The sequence below is a fragment of the Panthera pardus genome, unplaced genomic scaffold (genome assembly GCF_024362965.1).
Source record: "Panthera pardus isolate Hobbes unplaced genomic scaffold, ASM2436296v1 HiC_scaffold_24, whole genome shotgun sequence".
In the NCBI taxonomy this organism is placed as follows: Eukaryota; Metazoa; Chordata; class Mammalia; order Carnivora; family Felidae; genus Panthera; species Panthera pardus.
In genome coordinates, this window is record NW_026526810.1 from 45738565 (window position 1) to 45754424 (window position 15860).

The window sequence follows — 15860 nt, forward strand, 5'->3', positions numbered from 1 at the left end:
TATTTTATGTTCATCTCTCTGTCAATCTTCCAATAAAACAGTTTATAAGAAGATTATGAGGAATGTAGAATAATATGCTCATATTCACCTGTGTATGTAAGTTCTCACATATTTCTTTAACAAATGTATGTGTATACATATGTGTGCATATATATATATATAAATGTGTGTATAATACACATACAAACATACATACATACACATACAATATGCAGTAATAACACACACATCATTACTGTGTATAAAGCCTATGTACACTATTCTGTGTTGAAGGTAAGCAAACTCTCTTAAAAGTTCTCTTGTACAGGGGCACTTGGGTGGCTCAGTCGGTTGAGAGTCTGACTCTGGCTCAGGTCACAATCTCACGGTTCAAGAGTTTGAGCCCTGTATCAGGCTCTGTGCTGACAGCGCCTGCTTCAGATTTTGTGTCTCCCTCACTCTCTGCCCCTACCCCGCTTGTGCTCTCTCAAAAATAAATAAAAAACATTAAAAAATAAATAAATAAAATAAAAGTTCTCTTGTACAACATCAACACCTTGAAAGCAATAAATAGGAAAAACTGAAACAAGAGGCTATGCAGAATTTAGCTTTCAGGAATCCTTCTACATTTAAAAATATTTAAATACTCCTCTATGTTCTCAGTTTTATCAAGAAAGAACTTACTCTTTCAGCCCAGTCTCTGCACTATTCCCAGATATATCTGAACCAAGAGAAATGCCAGCAGGAGACTGTCGTCCAGTGAAGCCAGATGAAGAAAATGAAAGTCCATATGGTTCAAAATTGAGAACTAGAATTTTAAAACAATAACAGAAGTTCATATTTAAAACAAAGCAAAAGTTAGGGGGGAAAAAGTAGATGTTATCAAAATTACCAGTCACTACTGAAATAAAATAGTGGAAGACTAGAATCCAATGACAATTTTTAAATTGGAAGGGGCACTGAAGATGATTTAATCAAATAATAATAAAGTAGCTATGATTTATTGAAGGTCTACAGTCTTCAAGCTATTAGTTGAGAAAAGACAAACAGTACTTCATTTTTATCTTTTTACCTCCCTGAGAAGCTAAACTAGGATCCAATTAGGAAAGACAACTGATAAACCAGGTCTACTGAAAATTGCTGCTCCCAGACAAAAATGTTTAATGAGCTATGAATGAAGAGATAGTGTTTTTCCTTAACAAAATGTTCTTAAGCACATTCCTATGCCAAATAGACTAATGGACTCTTCAAAGTGAAATCTCCCTTACTGACAAAGAACAAGGTTTATTCAGATTCAGACTCCTTTGACTCTGTATACCCAAATGAATTCAATCAGAGCCATAAAAATTCATACTGATATTGTGGTAGAGCAGATGCCAATATCCATTCTCCTCTTCTTTCTAAGTAATAGAACCCTGGATTCTAAGTAATAGAACCCTGGATTCATGGCAACCCAGAAAGAAATGACATTTCCAGACTCCTTTGCCATGAATTTGAGTTCTGGCCAATGAAATTATGCACACATTCTGAGCACAACTTCTGGGAGGAATCTTCCTGGGAAAAAAAAAAAAAATCTTTCTTCTCTCCCTTTCCTCCTTTACATTCATGAAGCCATTATCAATCCCAGGCTGCCTACTTCTGGAATTCCTTTAAGGGAAAGAGCAGTAATCTTCTATCTTGTATAAGACCCTATATTGTTCTTTTGTTTTCTAATATGCTATGCAGCTATACCTAATCCTAACTGGCATTATTTATCTTTATGGACTGTCTGGATTATAACATAAAGGACCTCCTTAAATCATAAAAAGTGCCGTATAAAAAATAAATGTGAGCTTCTGTAATTATTATTTTCATTTTACAAATACAGAAACTGAAGCAAAGTTTGCCATGAACTTAACCAAGATTACAAAAACAGGAAAAATGATAGAGCCAGATAAGAAATCGGATACTCTGGTTCTAGAGCTCACTCTCCACTGTCTCCTGCAAAGGAAACAGCATTTATTCCAAAGAGAACTACATAAATTTTTGTTGTTACCCAAATGAATGATATAGAAGAGAAATCAATGTGCAATAGAAAAAAATAATGGGCTAATTAGTAATCAGAAGAACTGAGTTCTTGACATGCATCGGGTATTAAATGGGTGCATGAACTTGACCTTAATTTCTTTGTCTGTAAAGTGAAGGGTTCAGGCTTGATCAGCAGTTTCCAAATGCTGATTTGATAACCAGGATCAAGCTGACTGTGTAGAATCTCCCACAGACCTTTTTGTACATACAGCCAAGCTTTTACAGATTCAGATACAAAAGATACAGGAGTACGGCGCAAAAATCTGTATCGTTTTTTAAAACTCTTTGTGATTCTGATTCATAACCATGTTTGGAAACTACTTGTCTAAACATTCCGAGGTCATTTTCAGCTAGAAAATCCTCTCATCCTAAGCTTTTCAGGGGCACCTAGGTGGCTCAGCTGGTTAAGTATCCAACTCTTGGTTTCAGCTCAGGTCATGATCTCACGTTTTGTGAGTTCAAGCCCCACATCAGGCTCTGTGCTAACAGTGCAGAGCCTGCTTGGGATTCTCTCTCTCCCTCTCTCTCTCTGTCCCTCCCCCAGTGACTCTCTCTGTCTCTCTCAAAACAAATAAACTTAAAAAAAATCTAAGCTTTTCAATCACCGAGTTTAACTTTCTGTCCCACTTTTAACTCTTTAATAGCATCTGTGACAGCCAGTTACCCAGCCTCTGCATTAACAAAGTAAGTGAAGAACTCAAGCAATGTTTCCTATGCACAAGTAAAAACAAAGAGTTTAAGCCAAAGATCAAGTAAAGATAGAGTTTAAACAAAAGAGCAGAAAGAATTCAAAAGCAGAGGTATAGTTTAAGAGTAAAGAGAAAAAAACTAGACATAGAAGGGGACAGCATATGGAAAAGAGATAAAATTCCAAACCTGAGACAACAAAATTAAACACTGTCATCTAAGGAAGGCCTGGAAAGGATCGAGGTTGAGAATGAACTTCAAGCCACATTCTTTTCATTCTTTAGTGAAAATTTCCCAAGTCTTTATAGAGGTGAATAACAAGAAGGGCCAAAGATTTTTAAAAGTTAACTAGATGTACAAGAGCTCATGTGCATATGGGAATCAGGAGGAGAATCACAGCATGCAGGAAGAGTCAGGAGAAGGAAGTAGATGGATGAATTGCAACTTAGACTTTTCTGGTATCATTTTAAGATCAATCATTTAGTTGTACCTACCACAGAACCTGGAAAGTACTTAACAAAATCATTAGATGATGAATGGGGAGAAAAAGAGCTTTCAGCATTGAACTTTTCAGTATTAACATTCTGAACTCCTACAAAGATAATACTCAATGGTCTCCCTTTATTCATATAAATACTTCCCATCCACCATCCAAACACCTCAATGATTTCCTCTTTACCAAAATCAGGACAGGCATCTTCCCCTGACAGACTACATTTCTAAAATCTGAAGTTAATCTTTCCTTTCTTAGCTGTTTCTCACTTCACTGATCAGATATTTTGTTACAGGAAGCATTCAAACACACTTAAGATATATAACATTGCTCAGAATGAAAATGAAACTCACTAGTCCACAGGAACCAGACTTCTTTTCTCAAATTTCTCTGTAGATATGCTCATGTGAATATCTATCAGCCCTCCATCTAGCACAGTGACCCAACATGATAATTCCACCTTCAAGTTCTTTCAAAGTTCCAGAGTGACTATCTTAGGCATTTATATATATGGAGCCTATGACTTTGGGAATACCTCTAGGCTAACTTTTTTTTTCTGGGTATCCAAAGACCTAGGCAGAGTAAATAAGTCACAAGCAGATTTAAAGAGAGATAACAAAAATAAATATCCTCAGTTATCTACATTACATGACTATAATATGAATTGCATTAAAAAAAAAAAATGATGTCCCTTACAGACCCATAGAAAATTACCTTTTTCCTGAGAAAGCTTCTCCTCCTGACGTTGGTGGTGAGGTTTGTAAGGTGCTGCCCCCTGACTGAGTTCTTCAGCCACAAAACCATCCAGAAAAGATAAGGAAGCATCTACCTGTATTAAAGTGAAGCAAAAATCAGAAATTACAAAACTTTACCCTAAACCTAGACTGTACATTCACATAACTAATTTCAATCCATATGTCCTAAAAATAATTTTTAAGTGAAAAAAAAGAACTTCAGTTCTAAAAATGCTACTAGTGTTACCCAACTCTCTAGCTCTCTAAAACACCTATATTCAAATCACTCAGCTAAGTATGTAACAATGAAAGTCATCTGCAGTTATTATTAATTTCATTGTACTGCAGAATACACTTTTGAGCATCCAGTATGTTACAGCATCATGTCAGGTGCTATGATGAAGACAAAGAAAGACATCTCCTGCCCTCATGAGACTTTAACCTACTAGAGAAGACATCTACACTCTGAGCTAGTGTCTGTATTAGTTTGATGCTAGGGACTAAAAACAAAGTGTTGGCAAGGCTAGTTTCTCTGGGAGGCTCCAAGGGAGAATAAGTTCCTTCTCCCTTCTAGCTTCTAAAGGCGCCACCATTCCCTGGCTTGTGGCCCCATCACTCTGATCTCTACTTCTATTGTTAGTTGGCTTTCTACTGACTCTTTGCTTACTTTTATAAGAACTCTTGTGATCATGCCTTCTTGGACAATCCAAAATAATCTCCCCCTCAAAAATTCCTTAATTTAAGCGTAACTACAAAGTCCTTATTACCATGTAAGATAACAAATACACAGGCTGCAGAGAACGAAGTATGCACATCTTGGGGAAGGCTACTATTCAGACCCTGGCAGTGCCTTTAACTATCCTATTCTTTTCTACCTAAAAAATACCTTTTCACAAATCTATGGAAAATTACCTAATTTCAGCAGGAATAAAAAGGTACAAAAGAATGAATAAGTGAAAATAAATAAGAGATGAAGAAAGAGTGAGGGGAAAGGATAAAAGAAAAAGTGAGGAAAGAAGAATGAGATATACACAAAAGGATATAGCAGTGGTGGCCTCAGAAGCCACAGATCTGCCTCTCCTGGTTTAGCCAACTGTATGCAAACAGCTCCAATAATTAGAAGAACAGACAGATCTCAAATATTTAAGTGGCATGACACACTCTGAATCTGGAAAGGTTCTTACAAAATGAAGACATGTCATCATTTCAATCTTTCATTGGAGGAAAGAGGAAAAAGAGTTACTTCCTAGTTTCATACTATGTATAGCATATTTAGGGAGGCCTGAGTGGCTCAGTTGGTTAAGTGTCCGACTCTTGGTTTAGGTCAGGTCATGATCTCAGTTTGTGAGTCTGAGCCCTGCATCGGGCACAGCACTGACAGCCCAGGGGCGGCTTGGGATTATCTCTCCCTCTTTCTCTGCCCCTCCACCACTCTCTCTCTTTCCTTCTCTCTCTCTCAAAATAAATAAATAAACTTAAAAAAAATATTATGTATAGCATATTTATTCACCTTTTCAATGAATGTCTTTGGACCTCCTACCAAAGGTGAAAGAAAGGCGTCTACCCCTGAGGAGCTTTTGCAAGAACTAATGAACAAAGAGGTTCAAAATGAATATAAGTCATGAAAATCTGAGTCAGAATTAGTAGGAATGCTGCCCCTCCTCTCCTCTTTCTCAACTATATGACATCTAACAAATAAAAATTTGTACAAATCTGGCTTCCTTTTGGCAATTTCCTAATTTACACCAGTCTGGAGAAGAGATCAGTACATATTCAGAGGGTGAGTAGTAACTGAGCCCATTAGGTTAGAAAGAGTAGTGGCTTAAAGTTAGGTAGGAGAAGGAAGGTGGTTGATCAGGTTCCAAAGTGGTAAAGAAGTTAGACACTAGGTGGACAAAATGCAACAGAGAACTATTTTTTACATTCTCAAAGATACCAAAGTAATAATAAAATTGCATATTAGAGAAGTTCAAAGGAGATTTTAAAAATTTAATTTTTTTTACGTTTATTTAGAGACAGAGACAGTGCAGGGGTTGGGGGGGGGGAGAGAGAGAGAGAGAGAGAGAGAGAGACATTGAGAATATCCCATGCAGGCTCCACACTGCCAGCACAGAGCCTGACGCGGGGCTTGAACCCACGAAACTGCAAGATCATGACCTGAACCGAAACCAAGAGTCAGATGCTCAACCAACTGAGTCACCCAGGCTCCCCCCAAAATTTAGTTCTTGAACTACCATATATTAAAAGAGACTGCCACTGGATATAAACAGCTTCAGTGCAGTTCTCCGGAAGAGATACTGATCTATTCCCAACTCTTTAGGAGCTCTACTGAATTGAAGCTCTCAAATTCTCTCATATGATGTGAGAAAAACTCCAACCTTTATCTGAAGTGTTACAGAAAGTATATTTTGATATATTCCAGATACATCACAAAGGTAAGAATTATTCTGTTTGGAGACGATGCAATTTTTACAAAGATAAAGTACAGATGCCTTACCACCATGTCTTCACAGCTCTTATCAACTGGAAGCAAGCTCTTCATAAGTTCCACATTCTCACGTAAGTGTTTTAATTCAAACGCATGCTGTCTCATACAAGTATCCAAAGATACAGTGAATTCCTGGATTAATCTCTCAACTATGTTAGAAGAGTGTGCTTGGGGTGTCAACTTGGTAACAGCAGCAAGTAACCAGGCTTTTGTTTCTGAAGAAACCGAGTCATTCATAAGTAACTTGTAGAGTTTGGTTATAACTTCCTCTGGCGTTTCCTCATCTAAGAGATAGGAATACTCCCCTAACACCTATGAGTAAAACAAAGAGACTGTTCATATAGAAATAACAAGTTACACAGCAAATTGTACTGGGAAATCCAAACAAAGTAACTGCTGCTGGAGTGAATTTAATCTAGAGTAAATATATTCTCATGGTGAAGAAATTCTTAAAGATAAAATTGTATATTTTAGGGTCGAAATTATACCAAGAATTAGAACTCAATACCAAAAGATTTTCCACATCTTTGTCATTCACAAAATATAAAGCAGCATACTTTACAAGTGAGCTTTCTTCTGAACTTCCAGTTCAGTTGTTGCCTTTTATCAACACCTCCACATTCTGTTACTTATTCTGCAATTAGCATTGAAACCAGTGGTTCTCACATGCTAGTGTGCATGAGAGTCACCTAAGGTGTTTCATTTCTAGGTTCTACCCCCAGATATTCTGAGTGAGTATGTCTGTGGTCCGGATCCACAGTGCACATTTGGAACCAGCATCAGCTGATTCTGATGTATATGATCCACAGAAGAAACTCTGAGGAAGGCTGACCTATGTTACATATCCTTTTTCTTACATCTAACTTATTTAGGTGATACATAATCCTACTGGTCTGAAAATTATTAATAAACTGATAATTCATGTAGTGTGAGATCTTTCCTAAGTGCTATTTATGGAATATTTTCATGTCTTTAGTGTAACACTGGCACCAGCAGGAAAAAACGGGAGGGGAGGTGAAGTGATAGGCAAGGGAAAATTTATAGCTAGTAACAAGAAAAGGAGGAAAAAATGGGGTGCCTGGGTGGCTCAGTCGGTTAAGAGTCCGACTTCAGCTCAGGTCATGATCTCGCGGACCGTGAGCTCGAGCCCCGCGTCGGGCTCTGGGCTGATGGCTCAGAGCCTGGAGCCTGCTTCAGATTCTGTGTCTCCCTCTCTCTCTGCCCCTCCCCTGTTCATGCTCTGTCTCTCTCTGTCTCAAAAATAAATAAATGTTAAAAAAAATTTTTAAAAAAAAGGAGGAAAAATTAATAGAAATAAATAAATCCAATCCTTAAAGTAGCAAGATAATTTTTTGAGTGGTTTAAGAAGATGAAAGGTATCTCTAGAAAAGCTGGTAATCTAAAAGCCAGTTCAAAAATTACTGGGTGGCGGGAGGCTGATGCCTGGGTGGTTCAGTTGGTTGAGCATCAGATTCTTGACCTCAGTTCAGGTCATGATCACAGGGTCAGGAGATCAAGGCCTGTGTCAGGCTCTGTGCTAATGTGGAGCCTGTCTAGGATTCTCTCTCTCCCTCTGCCCCTCCCCCATTCTCTCTCTTTCTTTCTAAAATAAAAATAAAAATAATAACAATGGGAAGACAGAGTAGATGCATTTTCCCCTATTCCTCCCATTAAGTACATCTAAAATCCTTGGTGTTATATATAAAACACACATAAAAAGACACAGATAGGTGGAGAAAAGAAGGCCAATTGCTAAGGACTTTGTGATAGTACAGTGGGTTATCTGCTGCCTCATACACCCCAGACTGGGTATTAGAGAGCCAGCAACCTGGAAACAGCAATGGGCACAGACAAAATGACCCCAAGAAAAGCGTGCCCTCTAGCCAAAGAGCCAGGACTGAAAACTTATTTATTTTTATTTTTTAAATGTTTATGTATTTATTTTGGGGAAGAGAGAGTGCAAGCAGGGAAGGGACAGAGAGAAAGAGAGAGAGAGAGAGAGAGCTTAGCACAGAGCCTGATGCAGGGCTCAATCCCATGACCCTGGGATCATCACCAGAGCCAAAATCAAGAATCAGACACTTAACTGACTGGGCCACCCAGGCACCCCAGGAAGACAGAAAACTTTTAGACAATAACCCTCTACTCTAGCCAAGTACCACAGAAAAAAGCCCACAGACCCACCCACACCACCAAAGGCTGAGTGGAGAGCCAAGACTTCCACCCCTACCCAGGCTGTAAGAGGCGCTCCAATTCCCTCAAAAGGGAGAAGACTCAGTAGGGAGCTAGGACTTTCATCTCCACCAAGTTGTCAAGAGGCCCACTCCTCTGCAGTGTCCATGAAGATCACATATGGAAGCCTGCATTTTATACCCTCTACCCAGGTATAAAGAGGGATTCCTCCGCCCCTTCACTGGGATGGTGTCAGAAGCCCCGTGGAGAGTCAGGGCTTTCACCACTGCTCAGTCATTACAAGGCCACCCATCCACAATGTCAGTGGAGGCCACACAGAGATCTCAACACCTGTGTCACAATGCCATTACCAAAAGACTCTAATCAACATTTACCAAACACACCATCCAACAATAACAGAATACCCACTCCTTTCAAGCGCTCACAGAACATATAATAAGACGTATCTTAGGCCATAAAACAAACATCAAAAAACTTACCAAAACTGAATTCACAGAGTATTTCCTCTGGTGACAATGGCAAACTATAAATCAGTAACAGGAAAGATAACAGAAAATTTTCCAAACACTTAAAAACTAAACAATACTCTTCAACACAACTTTTCCAGAAAACAGAAGAGGAAAGACTACTCCTATCTCATTTTATGACACTAGTATTAGTTTGATACCAAAACCAAAACAACAGGTTAGAAAAAAAATCTCATGAACAGAGATGCAAAAAATTCTTAACAAGGTCTCAAGAAATCTATTGAAAAAATCCTAGATTAGTGAGTTCAGCAAGATGGCAGCATGTAAGATCAAACTACAAAAAATCTATTGTATTTGAATAAACTAGCAACAAACATGTGGGAACCAAAATTAAAAACAAAATATATCTACTACTGTTCTAAAGAAACTGAAATGCTTAAGCATAAATCTAACAAAACCTGCACAGAATCTGTATGTTGCAGAAAGAAATAAAAGCACTATAAATATATGGAGTAACATGCCATGTTCTTGGAGGGAAAAAAATGAACAGCTGCCAAATTCAATAACCCATTTAGGCAAGGATTACCAATACTAAAACCACTGGTGAAATATAGTTAAGGAAAAGATGTTGACACATAGCCCCTTAGAATCACCTCACAGATTAGCTACAAATTACTAAGGAGAAAATGCATCTTTACAATGGAGAGATCTGAAGGTTATCTTAACCAAACAAAGAAACTTAAAATCACTAGTAACTGGGGAACTGATATGGTATGTGTCCTGATGATACAGTGGGAAGTATATAACATTGTTGATATAGTATTCTTCCTAAAAATGTTTAACCAAACCAGAAATAATAAGACAAATTCAGAAAGTTGGACCTTCTGCACATCAACAGTATTCATCCAAAAAAATCAATATCATGAAAACAAAAAGAAAGTGAGGAACAATATAAAATAAAAGAGGCTAAACAGACAACTAAATGCAATTTGTGATCCCTGATGGGATCCAGGATTAGTAGTAGTAGAAAAATAGCCATAAGAAACATTTTTTGGACAACTGGATAAATGTGAACATGGACTGTATATTAAATGATATTAATGAATTAATGTTACATTTCTTAAGTCTAATAATGGTTCTATGACAGAACAATGTCATTCTTAGAAGACTCATGTTGAATTTTTTTGGAGGGTCATGATGTCTGCAACTTATATGTAGATCTAGATGTAGATATAGTAAAGCAAAGGTGGTTAAAAATATTAACAGGGAATCTAAATGAAAAGTATAGAGATATTTATTATACTAGTCTTTCAACTTTCCTGTGTATGAGAAAAAAAATTCTTAAATAAAAGTCTGGGTAAAATTCAAGTTAACATGCTAACATTTGGCAAAACTATAAAATATTAAAAGAGGCATACGCTATGATCCTGCAGTTGTACTCCACCAAAGCTTCCCCTAAGGAAACACTCACCCACATGCACAACAAAGATACACAGAGGTGATGGTATGTATGCAATTACATATGATTACATGACATAAAATTTGGCCTTCATCTTGCAAGAGATAATCTCTTTTGCTGGCTTTGATGAAGCAAGGAGGAATGCTGGGAGGCCCACATGCAAGAAACTGAGGGCAGCTCCAGGAACTAAGGGTAGCCTACGGTCAACAGTCTGAACTTCAAACCCTCAGTCCTACAACCACAAGAAACAGGTTTCTTCTAACAACCACACGAGTTTGGAAATGGATCCTTCACCAGTCAAGTTTCAGATGAGACAGCAGCCCCAGCTGACAGCAACCCTCAGAGACCCTAAGCAGAGGACATGGCTAAACCAGGTCTCAACTCCTGATCCACAGAAACTGTGAAACAATAAATTTATGTTGTTTGAAGCACTAAGTTTGTGGTAACATACAGCAATGAAAAACTAACATAACACAGATGCATGAGTATTCACATATTCTAACACAGATTCACAGAGAAAATACAGCAAATGTATTGTAGACACAGATACCTAACCAACTATCTATAATACACACAGTAGACAAGTGAGATGAAAGGCAGAATGAATAGACAAGTAGATAGTTAAGTGACAAACTAGCCAATGGGAAAGAAAATGGATAGCTAAAGGAGTTAGCAGGGTAGAATTAAATGATTTCTGAAGGAAATATATTGCTAGTATTGGGCTTTATAAAAAACAATGTTATAAACACTTATGCTCTAATGTACTTTGCTCACCCAACTCATAACTTGAAGAAATTTCTGTGGATAGAACACATTTTCCGCATCTAGTAAAGTGAGATAAGACTGAACTGCATAAAGCCTTAATTGTTGATTTTCTGTTTCATCATCAAAACCTACAAAGAAATTGATACATCATTTTAACTTTCACTAAAAACCCTTAATGACTCTGTAATAAAAACATTTAATTTTGAAATCTTTCCAGAATGCAGTAATTTACTAACCTTCTGCTAGCAGTCTCAGAAAGTTATTGGGAATATCAGGATGCATAACATCTCCTCCCACTGAAAACACAGCATTCATTGTCTGAATAAACCATGCATTATCTGGGGCATATGTGTCCACAGTGTTAAGACCAAGTACACTTCCAAATACCACTTATTAAAATTACCTTCTCTGTATCAACCTTTTAAAGAATAACCCCCAACCTATCCTACTTAGGTATTTTTACTTTTAACCTCTGCCAATAAATTGTTCTATACTCCAGATTTATGTGAAATAAGTGCTCAGTAAAAGCTTATTTAATAAACTTAATAAACTAAACTCTTGTTGCTTCATCTAGCACCATGCCTTGTACATACTAAGCATCCAATAAATAAGCGTAAAAAAAATTTTTTTTAAACTTTTGTTTTTACATTTATTTATTTTTGAGTGACAGAGTGAGACAGATCACAAGCTGGGGAGGGGCAGAGAGAGAAGGAGACACAGAATCTGAAGCAAGCTCCAGGCTCCAAGCAAGCATTCAGCACAGAGCCCGACACAGGGCTCGAACCCACAAACCATGAGATCATGACCTGAGCTGAAGTCGGTCACTTAACCTACTGAGCTACCCAGGCGCCCCAAGTGTGAAAAAAATTTAAAGAGATATTCCAGGTGCCTAAGGACAAATAATGGAAAATGACATACACTTCAAAGAGACTAAATGCGGTATGTCTACTCAAGCTATTTAATCTCTTTTCTAACCTGTTCTTCTTCAGTTCTAAAATTCCATCATTCTGCTGCCTGGAGTTACGTATGGCACTAGATACGTGGCACAGACAACTATATTTAAGCAATTTCTAAGATGACTGACTGGAGTAACATTGTACATTTATTCCTCCTTTGATTTAAATAACAGACATCTTAAAAAGAATGGAATATCTTTGTGACCTGTAAAGTTTCTCTGACTTTTAAAAAGCAAATGTGGGGGCACCTGGGTGGCTTGGTCGGTTGAGTGTCCAACTTCAGCTCAGGTCACGATCTTGTGATTTGTGAGTTTGAGCCCCACATCAGGCTCTGTGCTGCCAGCTCAGAGCCTGGAGCCTGCTTGGGATTCTGCGTCTCCCTCTCTCTGTGTCTCCCCTGCTTGTGTGCTCTCTTTCTCTCTCTCAAAACTAAATAAATGTTAAAAAAAAAATTAAAAAAAATTAAAAAATCAAATGTGAAGAAAAGTGACATGTGAATGGCATCCCCAACTACCTTACTGGGACAATTTCCAGTATAAACAATAGCGTAAAGGATAAATTTTAGCATGCTGATCCCTACTCCCAAGGACCCCCTGCAAAACAACAAGAACATTTACCAGAAAAGAAACTAATTATGAAATAAAGTCAAAGATAAGAAGGCAATTAAAGAGGAATCAGGCAGAGGTTCCTGTATCTTTCTGCTCATAATACTGACCAACTGAATGAAAGAACCAGGGGAAAAAAAGCCATCCACTAAGAAGCCTACAAATATTCCTGTCTTTGACAAGAAAGGCCTGTATATCAGGTATGGGAAAAGTTATTGTGTGTCTCTGAACTCAATTTGCAAGTGACCACAACTAAACCAATCATTCTAAAGTCACTATGTAACTGGGGTGCTTGGGTGGCTCAGTCTTAGGTTAAGTGCCCAACTTTGGCTCAGGTCATGATCTCACAGCTCATGAGTTCGAGCCCTGCACCGGGCTCTGTGCTGACAGATCAGAGCCTGGAACCTACTTCAGATTCTGTGTCTCCCTCTCTCTGAACTTTCCCCACTTGCACTCTGTCTCTCAAAAATGAATAAACATTAAAAAAAATTTTTTTGAGTCACTATGTAACTACAGGTATTTTATGACTTATGGTCCAAACAAAGGATATTTCTCAGCGAGTTCAGCTATTTTGCCAACCAAATTGACGATAATATACTCTTCTTTGCTCTGTTGTAAATATTCAAGCATTTTCTGGACAATCACTGTTATATTCTGTGCATTAGTAATTCTGTAAAGAAGTTCCAGAGTCTATTTAAGAAAGAAATAAAAACAGCATTATAAAACTATACATGGTAATTCCAGTAAATACAGCAATATATAGGTTTATAATACAGTTGATTCTGCCACTTTTACATAGACCAACTGGGCAGTTAATAGGTGCTGAAGAAATGCACATTTTAGCTAAAACAGAACTTAATTAAGAAAGGTAGAATCTACTGTCAAAAAAAATGAATTATGATCAATTCCAAAGTCTAAAAGCTTTTTGATACCAATAAAAATTATAATCTGACTACTTCTAAATGGGAGGCCATGAAGTCTAAAAACTTAAAAGGTTTATAATCTGTTTTCTAAAAATATAACAGCTTCTTAAACCTATATCATTTATGCCTGTCTGTGCATGTATATATACACACATGAAAATCCAGTCTTACAAACCATATTTTCCACACTACGTAAACAATAGAAAATAGCCCTTGAGTGGGTTCATCAGCTGAGAGCAAATGGCCTCCAACGGATGGACAAAGGCTGGGGGCTCAAGTGCTTTAAAGCCTTAGCAAGGCCTCTGTTCAGAATCTCAGGCAAGGAAAAACCATGTTATAGTTGCTTTCTCAATGCTCAGGAATATACCTCTTGCTTCCTCTTAAAGGAAGACCAGTATGAGAGTAAGCTCCCATTTGGCTACACTTTCTGAGGCCCTACATTAAGGTTCTAAAAATATCGTTAACTCCCAGAAATCAATATGAGACCAAGGGCAGTACTGAGAAAGTATCATTTACTGGTATTTTAGGATCAACAACATTAGCTGCAAGAGATTTCCATATATTCTACTTGTCAAACTTGTTCAAAATATCTTAAGGGTTCTTTGTAATTTTTCAATCTTCATTGCCAGGATATCAAGTACAAAAGATAACTGTTTAAGTTAATTCTTAACTCCATTTTAAAATCCATAAATACACAGGTCCTCCATTAATAGCGTTCAACTTATATAGCTGTCTCAGACGTGCTCCCTGTAGATTTTAAACTACATATTACATATTTTTAGATAATTATACCAAATTTATTTCCTACTCTAAGACTATGCAATTTAGCATTTCCAGGATTGCATGAGACAGGGCATTAGGAATTGCATGGCTCAAGAGAGGTCTTTTATGTTTGTTCCTTCTTGCCTTCTTTCTCCCTATGAGAAAGAAAGGTAATAAAACCAGACAAATGAGAATCCCAGTCTTAAACAACACGTCACTCCATTCCCAAGGACCAAAGTTCTTCTATGTAATTACTTACAGAGGTTATACATGATAGTGGCATTCGAACAGATAGTACTGAGGTGCCTTCTTGGAGCACTATTGATACTAAAAGAATTCAAACTACTTTTCTCACAGCAGGTAACAGACAAAACAGATCAGACTTGATAATTTTAAAAGACATTTATTTTCCCTTTGACTCTCATTTTTAAATAAGGGCCCAACAATTAAATATAGCACTAAGAAAACTGTACCTAAGTCAACTCTGTTCAATTTAGTAGCCAACCACACAAAGAAAACACATGCTCTGTATTTGTTCAAAGTGGAAGAGCCAAATAATTATTGTTATTGTCCTTTGGTGCCTTCTCACTCTTCTATCATGCCTACACAGAAAAATTAGTCCATCTACAAACTTCCCAGATTTGAGGCAAGTAACAATTTTCAGAAGATTAAAAATATAAATGCAAAAAGAAAAAATATATATGTAGATGACAATTTCTCAAAAACACTTTTATTTCAAAAACAGTACCTTTTAAAATTGAAAATTTATAATCTTATCTTTTAAAATTACAATTGTTTAATGAAATAGTATTCTTTGCATAAACTACTTTTAACTCATTGCTATTAAGTAATTTAGATGTTCACTAAATTATCTTTATTTTTAAAATAAAAAATAAAAATATCCATTCTTCTTAACTAGGTCCCATATACCATTTTAATATGAGGGCACAGAGTGATTTGTTTACATGAAAATTAACAGAAACACTTATATAGGCACCCAAATGGACACTGAAGCAATTCCTTCCAAGAAGTTCAAATCGTTTAGGGGTTATCTTTATTAATTCTTTCAATATTCCTACATATTTAATAAGGAATGCATTAGCCCACTTCACAGATGTTAAGAATATGAAAAAAATATTAATCATCATAAATTACATCTTAAATTACATTAACAGAAAGAACTTGAAATAGAATTCAGGTCTCTTCTTAGACCAAAAAAGATATTAATGAATCCGTACAGGTAATTGAACCTAACTCCTCTAACTCATAGTTTAAAAACATT

General features: G+C 37.0%; 1 protein-coding gene across 2 annotated transcripts in view; it reads right to left on the bottom strand.

Moving 5' to 3' along the window:
- Nucleotides 1-15860, bottom strand: part of AP4E1 (adaptor related protein complex 4 subunit epsilon 1) — a 59985-nt gene that overhangs the window by 15896 nt on the left and 28229 nt on the right. For both annotated transcript variants that reach the window (XM_053889069.1, XM_053889070.1), the window contains 6 exons: nt 13455-13583; nt 11569-11692; nt 11342-11460; nt 6458-6760; nt 3941-4055; nt 664-787 (listed from right to left, as the gene is read on the bottom strand). In XM_053889069.1, coding sequence (XP_053745044.1) covers nt 664-787; nt 3941-4055; nt 6458-6760; nt 11342-11460; nt 11569-11692; nt 13455-13583 — 914 coding nt within the window. The remainder of the gene's footprint in view (nt 1-663; nt 788-3940; nt 4056-6457; nt 6761-11341; nt 11461-11568; nt 11693-13454; nt 13584-15860) is intronic.